General features: G+C 42.9%; 1 protein-coding gene across 1 annotated transcript in view; it reads left to right on the top strand.

Moving 5' to 3' along the window:
• Window positions 1–24,238, top strand: part of CCDC195 (coiled-coil domain containing 195) — a 172,665-nt gene that overhangs the window by 119,875 nt on the left and 28,552 nt on the right. Inside the window, exon 2 of the mRNA XM_069620362.1 lies at window positions 3,284–3,527. Coding sequence (XP_069476463.1) covers window positions 3,284–3,527 — 244 coding nt within the window. The remainder of the gene's footprint in view (window positions 1–3,283; window positions 3,528–24,238) is intronic.

Genomic DNA, 24,238 nt, shown 5'->3' with positions numbered 1-24,238 from the left:
TCTTATACTTCACAATGTAGAACAAGAAGACAAACAACAAAGTAAACATGAGGAAAAGAAAGATGAATACAGCGAAAAAAGATTAGTTAACATTGAAAATCAAATGTAGCAATTATGTGTACAGCTGACTGAAGTGACAGATCAAATTACAGAACCGCGGTCAAAGATTAAATCCAACGAAATATTGATTTTCATTGTCCTACTTGTACCTATGACCCCTTGCCCCATCAATTCTCAGAAAATATTAGTGATCACATTTTTTATGAGCTTTCTTTCCCTAATTCATCCAATCATGAACATATACCACCCCCAAATTCCCCAATTGTTGTTTCCCACAGTGATTCTCCCTCCCTATCATAAAGTATATAAATGTAAATATCATGTAAATATGTGTGAAATGTATTTTCTTTTTAAAATGCCAATTTGAAGTCTCTCGACTATATATATATATATATATCTGTGTATATATGTGTGTGTCAACAACCATGTATAGCAGTAACGTCACATGGGTGTGTGACATTCGCTACTGGCCGCCATGTCTGTGGCGCCATTGGCACATGTTTAATTAGTCTGCAAATGCCACAGCATGGTGTCGCACCTCTGATAGCTCATCCAAGTAATGTCAACCAGCTGCATGGACAATCACGATCAACTGACATGTATGCAACGGCACGATGCACTTTTAATTATTTTGTGAACATGGCTGCCTTCGGCCATGCCACGAACAATATGGCCACAACAATATCATTTGGATATGTCCCAAATAATATTGCCACTGGCCATGGCCACAACAGTATGTATTGTTATTACTACTTCACATAAATATTAGTCACACTCACTACTTTTATTAGATAAGTATAAAACCAAAAGTAAGCAGTGTTTAACATTTAACATCACTCCACCATTCTCAGTGGATGCCCGTGACCACATGGTGATGTTCATATTGGCTGTTAACAGGAAAAATGACTGCAAAGTCGGCAACACCCCCACAGACATTTCTACACACAATAATGCATACATGTTTCTGTTTCTTTTCTCCTCCAGCCTCACAAGACACTCCTTCATGCTTTCATACTGAAAATAACCAGAAAAGTATTTTTTAGAGCGATTTTTGTACTGCGGTGTCCATCGACTAGGGAAGCAGTTTTTTGCTCCAACATGGAACCCGTCTCAAAGGTTTTGGATCACCTTATGTTTTTAATTGACAATTCAGCGTCTGTGTATTATGTCTGTGTATGTCACACAGATCATGATTGGCCCAGAGGCATCCACAGATAAGAATCAGGATCTACTTTTGGCCCATTTTTTTTAAAAATCTACTTGTTGGATTAACACCAAATTTGCAAAAGCACATTTTTGGGACAAAGTTGTCGCTCCATCTCTTTTTTGCATTCCTGTCCATATGGATTTTTAAAGTTTTCGGACCCCCCTTATAACATTCCCCTCCTCCCCCTGACGAAATCACACAAAACTTTGGAAAATAATTCAGAGATGTGTATTTTTTTGTGCAAAATTTTGTTTAAAATCATCAAATCGCGCCAAAGTTATAAATTGCCCAAAAATTGCTGTTCCTATGAGTTGATCAACTTAACCACAACTACCGCAGACCCTGTAATTCTCTAAGGAAGTCTGTGCATCTGGGATTGGGAATGTGAACAACCCCATACTTTAAAAAATATTTATATTTATTTATTTTAATTTTTGAAGAACAAGAGTGTATTTTCTAACATCCGCACCCAGGGAAGGGCACTCAGCCAATCAAAAACGGGCGAGAACACACTGTGTACCCACAACATTTTCCAGCCACCCGAGGCCCTTCCATGGTTGGCACAATCTTGATTGTGGGGTGGCAACAGGCAGCATCTTCCTGTTGCCACCCTATATTCCTATCGTCCCTCCCACCTCCAAACACCCTTTCCCCACCCCATCCCTCCCCACTTACCTTCTGGACCAGAGCTCTGTGCTTCCGTCCCTATGCCCCTCTCATCACATGCCACCATGGAAATAGAAAAGGGACCAAGTCATTTTTTCCTATGGCGGTGGCAATTTTGCTTTTGTTTTTTTAGGGGAGATTGTGCTTGTGCAAAATGCGTGGAGCCCATCTCCCAAAAATGTTTTAAAAAATAATGTACTTACACCATGGATGAGCCTCAGGGGGCAAATAGCAATCACACCACTTAGGAGTGTCCACAGCACCATTGACAGCCCTGTGCACCATACCTAGGCTCTGGCTGGCGGGTCATTACCAGCACTGTACACCCCCTTAGCAGGGGTGATTGCTACAGAAATGAATTACAGAGTGAGCAATAACGCAGTGTGGAGGAGGCAGTCTGTGGTAAGAGGCCTTTACAAAATGGGCAATGTAGGATTTAATGAGTTAGACCAGGTGATGATGGGGTAAGAGTGGGAAAAAATACTAGGGAGAGGAACAGTTTGACAGAACATAAGTAGTGCTAATACTTAAAAGTCCTACCTACAGGCATCACTACCCTGAGCCTCAGCTTCCTCTCTCTACCACTCCTCTTCTCAAATGTAGGCAAACATGGGCCCTCTCTGTGGCTGATCCCATAATGGTTTTGGGTACAGAGAAGCAGGATTGCCATTGAACAACAGATGTGTTGGATGTCACAGCAATGTGATCCTCACATCCGAGCATTAAGGCTATTTGAATGGTAAATATGTGGTTCATGCTTTCAAACATTTACAAGTTTGGTGAGTTTTGCAGAAATTAATACTTAGCAATTCAAGCATACAACCTTTTTTTTTATCACAGACATATTTGTCAAATATAAAGTACAATACTGGAAAGTTCCTGACTAGTCACCTTAAAACCTTCAGTCAGAACATAATGTTTATAGTTATTCTAGGTTTTTATAATATGCCTTGTTAAAACCACAGTAATGTTCCTTCTGTGACTAAAGTGTATACTGAGAGTAATCATTAGAAAGTATCAGTAGGAGTTGTATCATTTAAAAAAAGACAGTTTACAATATTAGTTTACTTAAATAATGTGCTATTTTATTAGGGTCTTTTGATGAGAATACACACTATTTTGTCCCTCAAAATGTCCTTCCTTCTTGGAAATGGCTGCAAGCTGATGAAAACAAATGAAGTGTTTCCTCTGTGATAACCAAAGCAATGTTTGATTTTACATGCTGACCACTGATTGTTTCTTAATACTCCTGAGCCAACATATTTATTATAGTAGGCACAAACACTGATTATGAACAGAAAATAGAAAGTAACAGATAACATACTAACAAATATTCTTTTAACCCTCAAGGAAACAACATCATGACTGTTAGACGTTACTCCATCTCATCAACTGTTCATGCCATCGCAAGCAGCAAAAGTAAACATTCTAAAAGATATTCACGGAGTAGCTCTTTTGAGGTTAACCAACCAAGCTCATCAGCTTTAAAAGATTTCAAAAAAGAAGATGAAAGCATCGCAAAAATCCCATCACGGTCATCAACCAACAGCATCACCAGCACAAGGTCTCTTCAAAAATACATGTACAAGTGCAGGTGAGACTTCATGCAGTATAAAATGTAGTTATTGATAAAACATCTGTTGCTGAGAATTGTTTTTTCTTATTTCAGAGTGCATTTAACCTATATTTGTTGTTCAAGATTGACACAAATGTGATTTAGCCATCACAGTAAATGCCTTTCAATTTGTTTTCTGTTGCTTTAGAAAAGGTTTAAGCATAGCTCCCTGTTATAATAGCCATGTAGATCTGAACCACTACAATTAAAAAATGTTGTTCCTGCTAAGGTTGACATTTTTCATAAATATGAACTAATATATTTACCCGTCGTATGATAATATCATAAGCCGATCTAGTGCTCTTGCCAGCTCTGTGTTCTCTTTTTCTCTCTGTCTCTTCCTGTCACACTCTATCTCTATCTCTTTCTGTGTGGGTGAGAGTAGCATAGTCAGTTGGTGTTTGTTAACCCTGCAAGAGTCATTGCTCACAGCTGAGTGATCAGAGAAAAAAAATATGTCTGGGGGATTTTTTTTTTTTTATTACTTGGCATCAAGAAGCAAACAAGGAAATTTGTTTTGTTGTACTAACATTGCGAACTGGCTCTTTTTACAATTTTCCAAGGTATATTCCTAATGATCACTTCCAATGTCGAGATGAAATGACTATTGACCAGCAATAGTACAGATGAGAGTAGTGGTTCCTAAACCTTATGCTCCACCCAACACTACTACTAGTGTATCAGTGATCGAGTCATAAAGGTAACACTGACATTGAATTGAATTCTGTATGTTGATTTAACTTTCTAGAAAACAAATGTAGAGGGTGGATTTTGCCAAAAACTACATGATGTTAGGGGAAGGCCCCCTAAACCCCAAAGCTGGGCCATGAAACTGTGTCCGAAGCTTCTGCTTAAATATTTAAAGGCTGATCTACCCTGGGATGAAAAATAACTGGAATTTCAGTGAACTGTTTTCTAACTAAGGGAATACTTGAGCAGATTTCTTGTTCCCCTTGAGTGCAGGGACGTTTCTCAACAGATAACTAATTTTTGCAAAGCTCTTTGACAAATGTTTTCATTGGTCCTAGAACTTTTCGACCACAATGGCAATCAATCTAAAGACCCGAAGTGACTATAATTCTAGGAAATCTAGTGTTTTCATATGAAGCTTGCATTTTTCAAGTTGGCAAATAGTTCATACTTAAGGATTCTAAGAAAGTACTTGTGGATTTGACTGCAAAGAAACGTCCAGGGACCAAACAAACCTGTCACTAGAAGGTCCTCTGCTGATGCAAGGTTTATGCCTTACTTAATCAAAAACATGTAACTTCACAACAAATGTATGTTAAATGCCTGGTCTTGTAACGCAAGCAAATTCTGTTTATTCTACTTGTATCCATTTGACCTTAACTAAGCAGCATGTTTTGTCATTCAGTTTCTTTTGCTTCTGACTTCTTCTGAAATTCATTAGGAAGTTTAAATCATTCCTGGAAGATCAAAGCTAAGGTATTTGAAGAAAAATGAGCCACCAACTGACAAAAACCCTGCATGCTGTTTTCAAGATGAAAGAATCCTTTTATTAAATTGTTCTTCCAACTTTGATATCCGTAACGATGTCAACATAAAATAAAAACATGTGTTCATAATATATTTGATTCACAGAATGCTTTGTTTCATAAAACATTGTGGAGAACATTTACTCCCTCAATGCATTTCGGTCCAAAACATGATGATCATCAGGAGGGCATTGAACTGTAAAGTAAACAAAATGCAGTAGCTTAACTTTAATCTATCTCAGCCTTCTCAACACCCTCAAAGCAAAAACAAAGAGGTGATGGCTGGAAGGTTTAGAATGAATCTTAACCACTGGCAATGCTCGGGGCAACTCTCCAGACCACCGTTCTTCGCCTGCCAAGCCATTACAGAAGGGCAAAGACGATATGCAAATCAGGCTTGGCCCCACCCCAAAAGGGGTGGTCCAGCCCGAACTGCTAGGCCACATCCCTTCTGCACGAGACCACAAGCCTCCCCAAACATGTTTTGCCCTTGTTGGGGCTCATCAGTGAGGAGTAGCTTGGGTCTCTAGGTCCAGCAGGCACGGGACCCACATCTGGGCATACCCGTCCCACTCGGGGTGACAAAGCAAGAACAGAGGTGATGACTGGAAGGTTTAGAATGAATCTTAACCACTGGCAATGCTCAGGGTAACCCTCCAGAGCACCGTTCTTCACTTGCCAAGCCATTACAGAAGGGGAAAGACCATATGCAAATCAGGCTTGGCCCAACCCCAAAAGGGGTAGTCCAGCCTGAACTGCTAGGCCACATCCCTTCTGCATGAGACCACAAGCATCCCCAAACATGTTTCGCCCTTGTTGGGGCTCATCAGTGAGGAGTAGCTTGGGTCTCTAGGCCCAGCAGGCACGCGACCCACGTCTGGGCATACCCGTCCCACTCGGGGTGACAAAGCAAAAACAAAGAGGTGATGGCTGGAAGGTTTAGAATGAATCTTAACCACTGGCAATGCTCAGGGCAACCCTCCAGACCACCGTTCTTCGCTTGCCAAGCCATTACAGAAGGGAAAAGACCATATGCAAATCAGGCTTGGCCCCACCACAAAAGGGGTAGTCCAGCCCGAACTGCTGGGCCACATCCCTTCTGCACGAGACCACAAGCATCCCCAAACATGTTTCGCCCTTGTTGGGGCTCATCAGTGAGGAGTAGCTTGGGTCTCTAGGCCCAGCAGGCACAGGACCCACGTCTGGGCATACCCGTCCCACTCGGGGTGACAAAGCAAAAACAAAGAGGTGATGGCTGGAAGGTTTAGAATGAATCTTAACCACTGGCAATGCTCAGGGCAACCCTCCAGACCACCGTTCTTCGCCTGCCAAGCCATTACAGAAGGGGAAAGACCATATGCAAATCAGGCTTGGCCCAACCCCAAAAGGGGTAGTCCAGCCCGAACTGCTAGGCCACATCCCTTCTGCACGAGACCACAAGCATCCCCAAACATGTTTCGCCCTTGTTGGGGCTCATCAGTGAGGAGTAGCTTGGGTGTCTAGGCCCAGCAGGCACGGGATCCACGTCTGGGTATACCCGTCCCACTCGGGGTGACAAAGCAAAAATAAAGAGGTGATGGCTGGAAGGTTTAGAATGAATCTTAACCACTGGCAATGCTCAGGGCAACCCTCCAGACCACCGTTCTTCGCCTGCCAAGCCATTACGGAAGGGGAAAGACCATACGGAAATCAGGCTTGGCTCCACCCCAAAAGGGGTACTCCAGCCCGAACTGCTAGGCCACATCCCTTCTGCACGAGACCACAAGCATCCCCAAACATGTTTCGCCCTTGTTGGAGCTCCTCAGTGAGGAGTAGCTTGGGTCCCTCAGCCTCACACAGCACACAAAAGACCCAATACACAAGAAAGGTAACATCCTCAACCAATCATCACTGCACTGTCTTCCCTTCACTACATCTCTCCTCTCCCGCTTGACTGGTCTGACCACCTAGCCGTGCCTTTCAACATCCTGCACACCATCCCAGTCAAGCACTCCTAGCAGAAACCCAGCAGAAAAACTTCCCAGTGGAAGCCCTCACAGAAGACCTTGCCAACCTACACCTTACATAGATGGAACACCACCAACCAAACTGCGACTCTCTACTGGAAGCACTCAATGTCACCTTCTGAGCCTCCATCAACCGACACGCACCTCTGAAACAACGCACATGTACACCAAAACTGTCAACACCCTGGTACACGCAAGAACTCAACCTCAGTAAAAGAGTCATCAGGAAACAAGAGAAAACCTGGTGCCGCTCTAGGGCTGCATTCGACCTGGCGCGCCCCAAGGAACTCTGAGCAACCCGCTGACAACTAATCAACACAGCCAAGGTCTCTTACTATCAGAAAACCCTAACAGAAGATGACAACAGAAGCAGAGCCCTCTTCAAAGTGTGAAGCAGTGAGTCACACCCACTACCCAACCCTACCATACCACTGCCATCAACACCTTCCTCATCGACAAAATCAGCAAGATTTACGAGCACTTAGATGCCAGTTCTGCATCCACAGACCAACCTCTCGTCCCTCCTCGCAAAATCTCCACACTCTGGACAACATTCAAGACACTCTCGACAGAGGGCCGGGTAGAAATCCTGGCCACCCTCAAGTCCACATCGCATACAGATAACATCCTCCCAGCAACCATCCTCAAGACCCTCCCTGCAGAAGCTCTCTCTCTCCTTCCCTACATAGAGATTATCAACTGCTTCCTAACACAAGGCACCTCCCCATCTTTCCTAAAACAGGACAAATTCACCCTCTAGTAAGGAACCAGACTCTGGATCCCAACAACCTAGCCCTAGGTAAATTTTGCCCCATGACCCATCTTCCCTTCCTAGGTAAGATCATCGAGAAAGTGGTAGCATCACAACTGCAGCAACAGATCAACACCAACAATCTCCTCCAAACCTACCAATCCGGATTCAGACCCAGATGCAGCAGAGAGACAGCCACCATACAGGTGGTCAACAACACCCTTAACATCCTGGACTATGGCCGCCCCTGCCTCCTGGTTCTACTCGACCTCTTGGCCGCTTTTGACACAGTAGACCACCAGACGCTTATGGACACCCTGTATCACCACATGGGGATCAGAAACCTTGTCCTGTGCTGGTACAAGTCCTACCTCACCACCCGTAACCAGTTTGCTCAGATGGCATCCTTTAGATTGCCAATGCTCCAACCATCACCTGTGGAGTCCTGCAGGGTTCCATCCTCTCCCCGGTGATGTTCAATCTATAAATGGAGCCACTGGGAGTCATCCTAGCCACACACAATATCTGCATCCACCAATACACCAGCGACACACAGCTATACCTCGAGATCGACTCCATCAAGGACATCCTTAGGCTCAAAATGTGCCTCTCGCTGGTCCAGTCTTGGATGTCCAGTGCATACTTGAAGCTCAAACCCTCCAAGCCCAAATTTCTACTCCTCACCAACAACACCAAACACCCTGACATATAAACCTGGCTATCAACCATGACCTCTGAGGGCTTCACACCCAAGTTCACCTCATGTGCCAAGTCCTTCGGGTTCCACAACGACAAACACCTCTCCTTCAAGACACACATAGCTAAGAAAACTCACACAGCTTGGTATCAGCTCTCCATCCTGTGAAAAGTCAAGCCCTTCCTCTGTTGGGATAGCTTTGGATCCACCATTCAAGCACTGGTCCTATCCCACCTGGATGAGGGTAACGCACTCCTCATAAGCCTCTCGTCACCCTCCCTTGTGCCCCTGAGAAGTGTCCTACATGCAGCCACAAACCTCGTCAAGGATCTACGCAGATAGGACCACATCAGCTTGACCCTCATCGACCTTCACTGGCTCCCACCACACACACAAATCAACTTAAAGTCTTTCTGCGTCATCTATAAGGCATTTGCCCTCAAGGCACCCTGCCACCTAGCAGAGAAAATCTGCATCTCTGCCGGACATAGCACCACCAGAAGCGAGGACACGTGCAGACTTCAAATCCACAGCTGCAAAAAGGAAAGGAACAGAAAACGATCCTTCTCTGCATATGCCCCAAGACTGTGGAATCTCATCCACATCGCCATCAGATTGGCCCCAAGCTCCTACAATCCAGAAAATAACTCAAGACCCACCTCTTCAAGGAGTCTCTCCTCCTCAACACCTAGGCCATCATGTCGCCCCTCGCGCCACCAGACTCACTAGACGTCGCCCGTCCCCTCCCCCCCACCACCCGGTACAGCTGTAGCCCACCTCTGTGCCTCTCAGTATCCTACCCCGCTGTATATCTGTTCTGTTTTTACCACTGAAAAGCGCTCTGTTTTGCATCTGTCATGTACACCGCTGTAAAGCCTTCCATTATGTATCTCTATTGGTGTATACTGCTGTAAAGCGATTCTTTGTTTCTCAAAGCTAGGTCTGTGCTCAACAAATGCCATAATAGAAAGAATAATAAAAATAATATAGAAGCCGTCTAAACAAAGTTCAAATACATTGTCTGACTCCTCGGTCACACAGTCATCTTCTTCAGGCTAATGTGTACAATTAATGCGCTCAGCGCTCACTCCAGTTACTTTTCTAGATCTATTCTACCATGCCCAAATTACAATCTATCATTTTTCCACATTATGATACACGTTGTAATTCGTCCAGGAAAAGCAATTTTTCCATATCCTTGATGACTTCCCATGTGTCTGATCCATCTAAATAAAGCATTCATTCCACCTAAGTCCTTTATGTATTTCAATATAAATCTAACCTTGAAACAATCTCAACGAACTAAACTATGTGGAATGTCTATTGCAACGTAGTCCCTCTTCTATGTAGTTAAAATGTAAAAGCTCCTATCATATCCCTATAAAAACGTAACATTCAGAACAAACCATCATACATCGACAATCCCAGCACCATTATAGAGTGTGCTTTACGATTTTCACACCCAAATACATGATAAGTGCTAATGTAAATATGCATACATATTTCGTTGATGTTATAAGACACCGCCTACAACATGAAGTGCTAACATAATCTTGTTGAAATAGGAAATAACAAAACTGTTATAGTATTCAATGTCCTTGTGTGAAATTTGGGACAGAGTATCTTTTATATTTTTTGGTATACACTGGCAAATAAACCCTCTTCAGACCTACTAATTTATTCACCATTTGGTAAAACGTAATAACATCTTTAAGCTGGCAATTATTCTCAGCCCTGAAAGAGTGATAGCTCTTCTCTTTGAAATGGAGCCAAAACTCCTCTTCAAACTAGCACATTTTTACATCAAGGGAGTAAAGCTGTTAATGAATTGTTGTCACTTATTGAATATGCTCCGCTTTGATCATCTGAGAATGATCTTGTGAGCAGAAAATGCAGTTTGAATTTGTTCAGAAACATTCGAATTTTATCAACATAGATATAATATCATTTTCAAGGTGCAATCTCCATGATCATGAACATGTTCCACTATTGTTAGGAGCAGGTATAAAGGCATTAATAAAGTTGAAGAAAGTTCACCAAGAGTATACCAAAGATTATCATTCAACATCAGATACTATTGAAAATACAATTGTTGCGAAGGCTTACAAGGTAATCCTTCTAGGAAACTGCATAACTATTTCACTCTGGTCAACTATCTTTGCACTGGAAACTGATGTCTCAGCATGAGAGGTTACCAATGTGACAAAATGCCATTTGGTGAGGGAAGGATAGCCTGATCTTGTTTGATTTTCATTCGCATGAAATGATGCAGGTAATTCTGTTTCTGAAAGAGAGGTCTGATGGTCAACCCCCCTCTCAATATGCTCCATGACAAAATTATACCACAGACAAGGGCCTTGCTGTAACATGACAGCACTAACTATGCTGCGGAGCATGGCCAGTTCAAGGGTCACACGTGCATCTCTGACAGCTATTGGGACACCAAGTCACTGCAAGCAGAGATAGCAATTTAACTTCTGCACATCTGATCTAAATTATAATGATTGTTTTTTTTATATAGCGCTACAAACCTGCAGGTATCCAAGCACTGCAATAATAGTTGTTATTATTATCCCACAGTGTGGTACTCAATTAATCGACCGCAGAAGGATGAAAGGCTGAGTTGACCCTGCCGGGATTTGAACCTGCATCAGCAGGCTGCGCACAGATGTCAGAACGAGCGCTGAACTCGCTATGCTATCTGACCAGCTGTTGTCCGTCTTAATCCGTCTGGTAGCAGGAAGATCTCTAAACATAAGCCATATACGGTTGGGGCATGGTGACTGATAAGGGCACACATTCATAAAAGCCACAATAATCTGATATCACAGAAGTGTCAGCTCTGTGAGCCGATCACAGATGTGACAGGACTGGTGTGTATTGACGTTTGGGCTGAGTGGCTCCACAGCTCTCTTTTGAAACAATAGTCAGGTAACTGCCTCCTTTCATTCTCCGGTATTAAGGAACACTCCATCCCACAGGGGATGGAACCCCCCAGCAGGTCACCTGGGAATATCGCTTCAGAAGTAGCACTGACATAACTAAGTCCGCTTTACACCAGAGATGGGGGAGGAAGTAGAGTCTCCATAGATGGAAGGTAGGACTGGGGATGGGTCTCACCATCTTGCTTTCTGTTATGCATCTCTTTTGTCCCCATCTGCTCAATTTCCTGCAAGCACAGCATTCTGTGTGTGATGTCATAAGGCAAAGGTCACTTGTTACAACAATGGGAATTGGACCTCTTACAGCAGGCTTGCTTTGGAGTAATCCCCTGTGGCATGTTGCCTATAAAGCATACAACTCATCCGCAAAGAGGACCAGCAACAATCGTTCTCTTGCCACACACCAGACACTTCAATTAAACACAGCTACTGTTAAAATATAGCAGTCAAACGCTGGTGGCCCACACTCTGTATAGTGCTGCTATGCTCTCGTCCTAGGTCTGTACTTTAAATGATTAAATAAACATGAATGTTTGGAAAAATATACTTTTGGACCTCAGTTGGGATTGCATTCGTTTCCAGAGTCATATGCCATTGTGATGAAGACATAGAGCATGCAAGGCAGAGAAAAGCTCTGGCCCTGTTACATCACCTGCGAACAGTGGGGGTGAACTGCTGTTGACCAAGACCTGCCACTCTGCTAGCTTCACTGGAACCAGGCTCCTCACTGAAGTTTAACAAACCATTGTCTTGGTGCCCCTGGAGTGAGAGTCAGAGCAAACCATAAGTCCAAGAGCAGCAGGAATCCAAGAGCAGCAGGAATCCCCTTTCACTGATTTGAACTGTCTTCAAGTCACTTCAACAATTTCCGATGGCCTTTGAGATGACACTGAACCCTCTGTGTTACATTTTGCACTCCCCAAACTCTGAGCTGTGTGTTGTCTTCTTCAAGCCATTGCAACGCCATTTTGTCTCAAGCTCCTTCTCACTGCTGACATCAGATTCACCGCACTTCGGGCATCGCAGGAACCCAACACAAACTCGATCACCAAGCTCAATCACTGGATGCCATCATGTCACTCGCCGACTCAACACAGAGGAAGCATTGGTCAACCACAGACTCAAATATGTTGGAAGCCATCGAACTGCATCATCTCAAGTGCCAGCTCAAATGATGCAGAGCCCCATCTTGACTTGATCAACATATTTAGACCTATCTCAACACCGGCTTGACCCCAGAAAAGTGCATAGAAGCCTGGCTCAACACTGTCCAGCACCCAAGATCAAGAAATAAGGTAATAGCTGCACACATAATGTTTCTCCTGCTCTCACATACTCTCCAGGCTACCTATTAGCACCCATCCACTACATGCACTACCCTAATACACATTGCTCAGACGTACGTTATAATATTGTATCCCAAAAGACCGAATTACAAAATCAGAGAGCCCACTAGCCTGCATTTTGTAATTCAGTCTTCGATTTTGGCTGTGTGTCCCCTGCGCTGCCTATAATGTATGCGGGGGACACCCCCGCAACTCCCGCAGTCCCTAATACCAAACTGGAGGTGTGGGGGAAAATGCCACAACCCCATACCCCTGTTCAGTATTATAGGCTTAGATTGTATCTACTATGCTGAATGCGCTCTAAACTTGCATTCAGCATTTTAAATACAATCTTTTTGTCCAAACCGACATTGCACAACACCTCTGTCATAATTATGCAGCTATCCCCCCACAATAAACTTGGACTTGTTGCACACATAATGAGATGCATACTCTCTGACTACCTCTCAGAGCCCACCGACATGCCAGAGCTACAAGGGTGGCTAGCAGAGACTTGGCCACCCCTACGTACTTACGTATTTGACTAAAATGCGCACATGCAATTTAAAACTCTCGTACAAATATCCCATACCTGGACTTCGGGCCCCGAGGGTATTCAACCTATAGCGCTTTGGGTGAAATACGTTATACAAATGACATCTACCTTACTGTGAAGAGGCTCAGTCTTTCTGTTCCACCTTAGGGGCATTAGTGACTTTTAAGCCCCACTTCTCTGCCTTTTTGTCAAAAGGCATCTTCTTGAACACTGAAATTGTGCCAACTAATTGCCTGACTTGTCCTGCCATCTACACAGAGTCCTAATATACAACAGCTTGTATTGTAATAGTTTCTTTACAGGGTTGAGTTTTTGCTTGTGTTTTACTTAGTTATTTGCACCTTTATTGTTTAATTGAAAGGATATTTTTATAAAACCTTGATTGTACAATATTTTATTTTGGACTCTTGTACAATTGCTGTTTGGGTTGCTACTACAAACACCTCACACCCCTCATGAAGATAGAGCCTGCCCTTGGCCGCATTACCAAAGGAGGTGAACGAGGTATAACATTCGGGCTGTGCCTGTTTCACCTCTATGATTGGAATCGCTGCTGATTTTGAGGTACGGTGTGGCTGAGTTTGAGGGTTAGCCACTACTCATCCCTGTACTCCTGCAGAGCAGTAGTCATTTGTCACAACCACTTGCCTGAGAAAATTATACATTATTTTAGCAAACTAAGCATGGTCATTTTAACAGTGGGCTCATGAAGTTCCTATTACATTTGTTAGACGCAGCACTTAGCCAAATTTCTCGCAACTTCTCTCCCAAAGGCAAAAACAATTTACACTTTGGACCTCATTCTGATAAGTCTGGTGAATCCAACAGAATAATCTTACTCAATTGGATATCTGTGCTTTTGGGGCCCATCAAACTGATTATGATGTGTCTTCATAGACGCCAGACACAGACTGAGGCATCACTGCACTGAAAGGCAGAGGGCCCTTGGTCCCCCCTCCGTCTGTATGCCTTTTACTGGAAAACAAAGGCTAGGTACCCCTATTCCATGTGGTAGTTGGGGCAATATGTGCTGACAAAATAAAAAAAACTAGTATTAGACTTTATTACTAATCATGTTTAAGAACCATTTTCCTATTCATAGGGGCTTTAGCCAATTGTCCCATTTATCACCATCCTGTTATGACACTCAAAGAAAATATGTTAAAACATTATTTATTGCAATGACAAAAGTCCAACCAAAATTAGTAAAAAATAAGAACCATTGTATAAACAATATAGAAAACAAATAATCAGGGAATAGCATCCAATCAAGGGACAGAACTTTGGATGATTACTAGTTAAATTTAAAGAAGAAGTTAAAAAGAACTGAAAACCTGTAAAGTGTGCTATGCCCTTTTGTTGGCATATATTCAAAGGGACCCAAGCATCAGGGTAGTTGAAAAAGAAGCACGTTAGCTATGAGCAAACACTTGAATCCCTTAATTGAAAAAACTTTGACTGCGATAAAACTAGACCGTCAGTGTGAACAAAATGCATACACATATCTCAAGAGTCTTTTTACTGCGACCTGATAGTTACAGTACTGCAGAAATGTATTTTCTCTACAGTGCTTGCTACGTATCATCAAATAGCTTAAATTAACAACTAAATGCTGCCAAAAAGATGTCAAGAATCCACCAATTAACGTATCAAAGGCAAACGGTATTGTTGACAGTATTTTCTACATTGATTCTGAAAATTGGGAAAGAAGCTTAATACTGAATAAACACTGAAACCTTGGAAAGAAGGGAAACCCTTTACAAATGAGCAACCGTGATCAACTATGACCTTCATTTGATGACAGTGTTGAAACCATTTGTCTCTATCTTTTAATTATCCTTCTGACTCCATAAGGTATTATATTTATGTTCTTAAGAAAGTTTACAGCTCCTTATCAACATTGTGACCATTGGAAGTTTTGGTTTCAAAATCTAAAATACACTACATCTCAAGTTGTCGCAATTTCATGTATGTATGTATGATTTTTTGGGGCTGTCTCTGCATGGGGAACGAAGCATATACAAACCGATCCTTACTATGACACTGGGCAACAATTCTGTGAAGGGAAAGGAAGCTTTTTTCTCAGAACAGCATTTGGACTCCAGTGGAGTGATTGATGTCACAGACCTTCTATCATCACATCCAAACCTGTAAGCTGCATGAATCCGTTTATATCGTTTAATGTTAATAACCAGTTAATGTTAAAGTGAGTGTTGTGAAAAATTAAATGATTACGAAGTCCAGTGTACATTATGTACTTAGAGATGTATGCATACAACTCTTTTATCACAGACATATTTGTGAAATATAAAGACCTGTGGTCAATCTTATGCAATCAAAGCAGTCTAGAACCCTTACTGATGTTATTTATTCGCTTCCCTTTTCTGGTAGGAGTATTTTAAAAGAGTACTCAAGGAGTGTACCAGCCTCTCCATCTTGAAACAATAATCTCCTATCTGAAAACACTTTATACAGTTATTCAAGGTTTTGATAATGTACTTTGCTCAGTAAGACAAGTGTAACATTCACATTATGATTAAAATATATATAAATTAATATTGGGGAATATTAATAAAGGGAAATCAGCCCTACTTCTCCTCCTCCACCTCTCGGCTGCATTCGACCTCATGGACCACAAGGCCCTATGCAGTCATCTAGACTCAGCTGCTCACTTTTTCAAGGAGGCCCTAGTCTGGATTGAGTCATTTCTAAGTGCGAGGACTATGCGGGTATTTTCTCCCTCAGCAGCTAAAGACCCTATCCCCATCACCTGCGGTGTACCCCAGGGATCCTGTGTCTCTCCCATGCTATATAACATATTCACTAAGCCCCTTTTCAATGATCTAGACAATCTTGGTATCACCTACACTAACTATGCAGATGATACACAGATTCTCCTCCCACTTTCAGGGGATTATGTTAAGGATTTGGCCTTGGTGAATAGAGTTTATCTCATCATCCAGGCATGGACGGTTACTCATGGTCTATGCCTGAATGATGACAAAACAGAGATCATCATCCTGGGTACCCCTCTTAACCTCAATAAACTAGGGCTTGAATATGCTTCTTTCATAATTGATGACAACCTCATCAAAGTGGCCAACAAGGTGAAAACCCTTCGATTTTACCTCGACTAAACCCTCTCCTTCACCAAACAAGTTAATACCTCGGCTTTCACTACTGCTTACACTTGTAAACTTATCAGAACCGGCAAATCTTTCATATCTAAGAAAAGCTGTATCATCCTGGCCAGAGCCCTCATTCTGTCCAGGCTCTACTACTGTAGCGCCCTCTACATTGGCTCCAACAAAGCAATCATCAGGAAAATCCAAACACTCCAAAACAATGCCCTGAGAGCATACCTCAGAGTGGCTAGGGGAGACCATATCTCAGAGATCAGGCGACAACACAACTGGCTCTCCACAAACGACAAAATCAAGTCGAAAACCGTATCACTTACTCATAAATCTTTGAATAATGCTGCCCCCAGCTATCTATCAGAAAGATTCCACAGAAGGACCTCCACTAGACCCTCCAGACTAGTCAACACCAATTGCCTACACGTCCCCAGATTCAAACTATCTAAAGTGGGAGGCAGCAGCTTTCCTATTAAAGCGGCCCAGCTTTGGAACTCTCTGCCACCCTCAATCCAAGAAGATCAATCATACCAGAACTTCAGATCCCACTGCACTAACTAGCTGAAATCTACTGGTCTATAAACTTCCGCCTCTCTTCGCTTTCAGTCCTCTATAATGGCCCACCATGCTCGAACATAGTACTCCCCATGGGGGCCACCTCTCTTTGCCACCAATGCTGCCACTTTCTTCATCAACTTAGCCTCACTCCATTTGTGTCTACCATATGTATGTATCTGCAAAGTATAATTTAATGTTACCCGCTCTCCTTGTGCCTATCTCATTTTGTATCTGTAATGTATAATTTATCTATTGTGTAACTAAGCTGAGAATTTTCTTGTAACCTCTGCACCCTGATACCCTCGGGTCTGGAGCGCAATACAAATGAATAAACAAACAAACAAACAATATTGTATTTTGTTTTAAAACATTCCATTTAAAATGTTAGTAGAACTGATACATTTCCTTTTACTGTTTTTTTAATAATCTGCTTTTGCAGGACAAAACAGTCCCTCCCACCCTCAAGATATCTGTTTAATTCTCTGTTCATGCAGCTGTTCTCAAAGATTGGGGTGGCTTTAGTAAATGCGCCCCTGCCAACTCAGCGCTCACCTACAAAGAGACATGGACCTAGTGTGGAACAGAGACAGCTAGAGAAAAAGAGAGAGTGAGAGACAGAGGGATAGTGAGCACTAGATCAGTGTTAGATAGGTTTGGTACATATAAAACATCACAATTCAAACCAAAAACACAATTTATGCAAACATTCAAACATTCGCCAACAAATCGATGATGAGTAAGTCTTCTTTGCTGTAGTCAATATCCCTGATTGCCAATAAACACATTTAACCCTGTCAAATAAAACAACAATACCCACACAGCAATATTATATTAATAACAGAATATATTTTATTAAAAAGCTGTTTGCTCCTATTAAGTATGGCTTTACAATGCTAATAAAACTAAAACACTTACAATAGAACTGGAATTCAATTGCCACATGCAATTAGTGGGATCTTGGTGAACATATAAGCCAAACTCTTACAGCAATTTCGAATTCCCAAGGTTTACATTGACCAATATAATTCAATGCTGTGGAAGATAGCCCCACTGATAAATACCTTCAAATAACATAATTACATATTTTCCTAAAGTAAAGGGTGAAAAGAAGAGGAGGTATAGCTAATGATAAACATCCACTTGTTTAATCCATTTATATTACACTAGTAGCATCATTACAGCTAGAATTAACCCTGTACCTCTCAGCAGACTGCTAGACATAACACTGGCATGCCAAATCTTGATGTTACTACTTGATAGAGCTAGTTCAATGAGATCCCAGGAGGATCAGTTTTGGTCAGGCAAGGGCAGGTAATTAATGGGAATGGCCGTTAACATGTCCATGGGCAGTGCGTGGTATGTCCCTCCTCACACATCATCTCCTTCGTAGTTATACTCCAATGCAATAGTGTTGGTTTATGGGCAAAACTAGAAATTATCTTGGGAAGTTGTTCTCTGTCACCATCTGCTTACAACAGAGAGAGAAACCTCACAACTGTGCCTGATACAAAACTGCATAAAACACCTCACCTTTGTGCACTATGCCTCTGTAATGTTCATTCATGTATGATCCTCAGCGATTCTTTTTCAGTTCTTCAATGAGGGTGTACATCTACAGTAACAGTGACCTTTGAGAATTGGGATCTTTATACATTTTGGAAATCCAAGCGACATTGATGTTGTTGTTCTTTGGCTTGCCAAAATTTAGGGAGTGCTCGAGCACAGTTGTTGCCAAGTAAGCAATTTTGCTAGTACACATTTTTAAGTAGATGAAAACATCAAATTTGTATTCTGCAATGGCAAAGGTCAATGATACCGGTCATGGCAACAATCTACATGTTTTTCAAGCCTCTAAGGTTGTAATTTTTTCAGAGCTGTAATTTTGTATAGTGCTGTGTGTCCAGTACGTTGGGTAAGGTGCATTAGAAATCTGGCTTATCCAGAGTCCTTGTTCCTCTGCGCGTCTGATGTCACTATTTATGGACCAATAGACCTCTTCATCCATTCCCGTCCCCTTTCCATCTGTAAGTGATTTCAATCCAGCACTCCAACTAAGTCAATGCCTAGCATGGGATGGAAACCCTTATTTATATATTTTTATGTCAAAAGTTAATTTAATTCTGGATGATGTACCCTTATATAACGCCCCTCTCTTTGAATTCACCCGGTCTCACTGAACCAAGAAATAGGTTTGTTTTGCAAATTAAAAGATTTATTTGAGGAATTGAACAAAATATAGATTGTATTTTTATGAATATGAATAATATCTGAATATCACACTGATGAATAAGAACAATGATCAGTAATGGGTAATATTACAATATCAACAATCTCTTTAATCAGTTAGGAGTAGGAATAGGAAAAATAATATATCAGAGAATACTTTGTATGGTTCAAGAAAATGCAATGATAGGAAAGAATGCAACACAGAATAAGACTTGATATGATTTCAGTCAAAAGACAATATTATCCCTCTTTCCCCCTGTTATTACTCACTCCCCCGGTATGCAATATGAAGAGGTGGAAGAGAGCACACAGGTTTCAGGAATAACAATCAATAATGCAGTTCAATCCCGATTCCCCCAGCAGGCTTAGAGAGAACAGGTATGATTTTAAAACAAGTCAATCACTTTTAAATGTGATTTGCAATGAATGAGAAAAATGCTAAAAATGATTTTAATTCGCTAACAGAGATTCAGAACTAGTGAGAGTGGCTTGGGATGGGTTAAGGTCAACACTAGCAATGATTGTAGAATGATTAGCAGATGGAAAACGAAATTCAGAAGTTGAAATCAAGAAATAGCTTTTTTTACATGTGGCAAAATTGAGCCAAATGCGAAATCGCAGCAACTTTTCTGCATGCGGGAAACACGATTACGCCACAACGATAAGGAACTGGAATGTTCGTTGGATGTTAGCTTCAAAATGACATTTAAATTTTGTTTCTAGGACGTGCGGTTCAAAAGTTACAGAGGTTTTTGTGAAGGTAGATTTTTTCAGAAACAGAGTCAAGATTTCAAAATGAAAGATGCACTTTAAAGATTAGGAATCAAGATGGACTTATACTAAGTAGCTATGAAAGTACAAGATACCCAACGCGACAACCACCAGAACAGGGTGGCTTCCACTCTGATTGTTGTGCGCCAGGACACTTGACTTTCTTCAGAAAATATCAGCGCACAGATGATTATCGCTACAATTATCACAGACTATATAATGAGAAGAATGCAGGATGGACACAAGATTCTATAATGCAGTTCTGGACAGGTTGAAATGGATTGAATAGGATTACTTTAAACTAAGAGATGACTATGGACCGTTCTACACTAAATACTTACAAATATGGCTTTTGAATGGGATGGGCCCGTCAAAGATCTGGTCAAGGGTTTGGCTGGGATTCTCTCACCACTGGACAGGTTGCAGGCACAGGGTTCTGCTCTCAGCAAGGCACTCTGGTCTGCGCAGCCTCTTGGACTGGATCTGACGGGTTCTGGGTTACAGCCCTGCTGGATGGATCTGGATCTTTGTTCTAGCACAGGGTTCTTAGCTAGAACAGCAAAACAGCTCAGCCAGGTTGTTGGATTTTGTGGTGCCCCTGGGAAGTTTAGGGGTTAAAATCAGGTTGCTTAAGATTCTGAAGGCCAGCTGAGAAGAGTTCAGCTTTTTGGGTTAGGCCTCTCTGCTTCAAAGTTCTAGAGTCTGGTTCTAGAGTCTATGTCTGGATCTTTGTCTGGAGCCTGGATCTTCCTGCAGGGTGCTTCGCCAAGAAATCAGTTGATGAGTGGAAAGTGTGTGTCTTGTCTGTCCTCAGCAGTCCCAATTTATCCATTTCCAAAGGGGTGGGGAGGCTAATTATCTATGCCCAACCCTCTAAGGATCTGATAGGTCGGAGAATTTTCTATCCCCTGATTTGAGAAAGGACCAGTGTGTCATCATGAGTCAGAGTGATGCTGTGTTTATGGTCCAAAAGAAATCCCTCCCCTTTGCTTTTACATAGAAAATCTATTTTTCCCAAAAAACATATTTCGAAGATATACAACTTGTTAACATTACATATACACATCACAGATTAATTAAGACGCATCTCTGTTCAAGTCCCACATTCCTACGAGCACTGGTTCATAAACGACATCTTTTTCGCGCTTTTGGTGGGTTTCTCAATGTTAGTTCTGCCCCAATTTTTATACATGCATGCACATTCCATCCAGGCACATTCCTGTAATTTTTCATTTTCCTAACATAAACACCATGGCTACAATATGAATAATTTCCGGGGTTCAGTCTCAGAACATCGCACAGACTCCAGATTAGTCTTAAACTGTGAGTGAATTTTCCATTTTAACAATCTCTAAGTTTCATATTTTTGTCAGTTCAGTACACTTTGCTATACGCATTTTTATAAAACATACATTTACTTCCACTTCAATCCACATTTTCAGTCTGGCCCGCCTCCAAAGCTGGGCTGAGTCAGAGGGTCACATGGCTTGCCTTCCTGCCAAGCATTTGTGGTCATTCACACCCAAATTAGCATTTTCTATTCAGTTCAAGGAACCCATCGTTTCTTGCTCAGGTCAGAGAGGAAATTTCCTCCCCTTCTGCCAATGCAAAATGCTCTCCTTTTGGTGGGAAGGAACCTGGTGTGAGTTTCTCAGGGGAAGAAGGCCTCTTGGAAGTTTTAACTGAATCAGGTTACCTTCTGGTCAATTGTAACATAGTTCCTTGTGAAAAAAATACATTTATAAATTTAAAATAAGCAAACCCATCTTTACTTCCAGTCCTTCTTCAACATGAAAATCAATGTGTGGCACTCTTATTTGGCATTTTGATGGAAATCTCTTCTTTGGCATAGTTTGAGTTCAGTGTTCAACTTTAGACATGATAGGTTTTAAATCGCCGGCTTCTGACAGAGGTGAGTAACGGTACTACACCCATTTTTGACAGATTTCTTTCAGCAAGCAATCTCCAATGTGGATTTTCTTCTGATAAGTGTACTTCTGTGGACATTGTATTTATGTGGATTTTTGGAGTAGAATGATGTTCAACACCCAACAAGGAGCTTGGATCTTTTTGGGTGGGTTGTGATCCATGATTTTTGCAATTATGCCAATACAAACTGATTTTTAAAACAGTTCTGTGTTTCTCTTGCAATGATTTTGCTCTGTGGGTATCCAAGTGATGGGTTTTCGCAGTGGTCTCCTGTGTTACCACTGACATAGGCAAAAGTGGATGGTGGCCTATTTTTCAGATTTTTACTGCGCACTTTCTGGTGGTTTTTAGCGAGCAGCATGCTTTCCGGTGGCCATTATGATGTTGCTGCTGCAAGCAATGCACAGTAATGTTGCAGGGCTTGGACTAGTGAGTTGAAACATCCCACAAGCCCCCCCCTTGCGATTGCCATTGACCGTCCACCAATGGAAACTCGCAAGACTGGGATGTCAGCCTCATCTCTTTTGATTCCACAAATGGCAAAGTTCAGCATCTTTTCCTCCATCAGGGGTGGATCCCTCGGTTCTCCTCGCCAGTCTTGATGTGATTATTGAGCGATACTCCGGGCCCCTCGGATCTTTCCTCCCAGTACCCGGGTAATCCTCCTTGGTTAGCCCCCATGGTTTATCTCTCCTAGGATGACAAAGAAAAAACATATTTGTAGACATTTCCCCACCACTATTAATGTGGTGGGGTGGACACATACATTTTGAGAATCAGGACACATTTTTATTATTGTATTTTATAGACTATGGGCCTCATCACTACTTGGGTGGTAAATGTGGTGGATTATCCGCCGGACCTAAATAGCGCAAACGCCAAGGCACCCGGCGGATAATCCGCCAGATCACGAGTCATCGTTCACGCACCCCGGTCCCTGGCGTTAGCGCGATTAACGCGAACCCTTAAATCCGGCGCACCGTGCGCTACCGCCACGTCGCGCTTATAGTGCGCGGGTAACGCGTCACCGCCGGAACGGGAAATAAAGCGGCGGCCATCTTGGAAATCACAATCCATCGGATATCACAGCTACTGGAAGCCATCCATGCAATCCAAGGCTGGAAAATGAGTCAAGAGCGCACTAGGGGCAAGTCTGCACTGGACAGGGTCAGGAAACCCAAGTTCAGTGACCAGGAGCTTGAGGTACTTGTGGAGGAGGCACTGACATACCATAATGAGCTGCAGCAGTGGAAAACCAGTGCCCATCATAGAGGCCAAATATGGCGATCTGTTGCCCAAAGGGTCAGTGCCATGGGGCGCGTGCCCCGGGATGGAGAGGACTGCCGCAAGCGGCTGAATGACATGCGCGTACGAGTGCGAGGCATCCTGTGCCAGCACAGGAGTCCAAGCAGGGCCAGAGGAGGAGGGCCACCACCACCCCCACCCGACCTCACAACATGGGAGGAGAAATTGACGGGCCTGATTGATGTCGGAACCATCGAGGACATTGGTGGAGCGGAGGCAGGGACTGGCATCGACCCAACGGCAGGTGAGTGCCATCCCCAAATACATGCATCTGAATGAGAGTGAAGACGTGTGTCTGAGGCACTGCATACACCTGTAAGTGAGGCCCACATCTCTAGAATGGTAGTGCTGCCTAGATGACCCCGTACGTGCAGTGCATGAATGACAGGGGCAGGGGATAGACTCCCATAGTCATATGACAGCTACGTAGAGTGGTAATGTGCATCAACACAACCACAAAAGCCTGAGCGCAGTCCACCCCAACCACTCGTTCCCATGCAGTGTACCTCCGTGCACATCCACAACAAGCACCACATGGTGACTGAACAGAATGCAAGTTGAGTGCATCATTGGTACTGTTTTCAATCACACTTGTTGGCATGACCTGCATCATACAAATGTATGTAGCATTGTACTCAAACCACCCCCTATGTACCCCACAGGCACACGTCGATCCGAACAGCCCGGTGATGATGGGGATGAGGCCACACCAACAACGCGCCCACAGCTCCGTGCCTCCACCAGCACCAGCACCCCACAAAGACGCCGCACCCAAGGGAGACAACCCAGGGGAACACCCACCTCACCCCAACGCAGCCCCGCCAGGCAGCAGCCACATGGCCGCAGGGAGGCGACCGGCAGCTCACCCCAAGCCACCATCCACAGCCCCGATGCTGAGAGAGAGAGGTCTGAATTGGAGCCTGACGTGGGAGCAACACCTCCACGTGGGCATCATGCCACCGCACTACACTCTCACAGTAGTAGTGATGGA

The sequence above is a fragment of the Ambystoma mexicanum genome, chromosome 10 (genome assembly GCF_040938575.1).
Source record: "Ambystoma mexicanum isolate Mex_15411 chromosome 10, UKY_AmexF1_1, whole genome shotgun sequence".
Lineage (NCBI taxonomy): Eukaryota > Metazoa > Chordata > Amphibia > Caudata > Ambystomatidae > Ambystoma > Ambystoma mexicanum.
The sequence above is the reverse complement of the archived record's forward strand: the minus strand, read 5'-3'. Positions and strand labels throughout refer to the sequence as shown.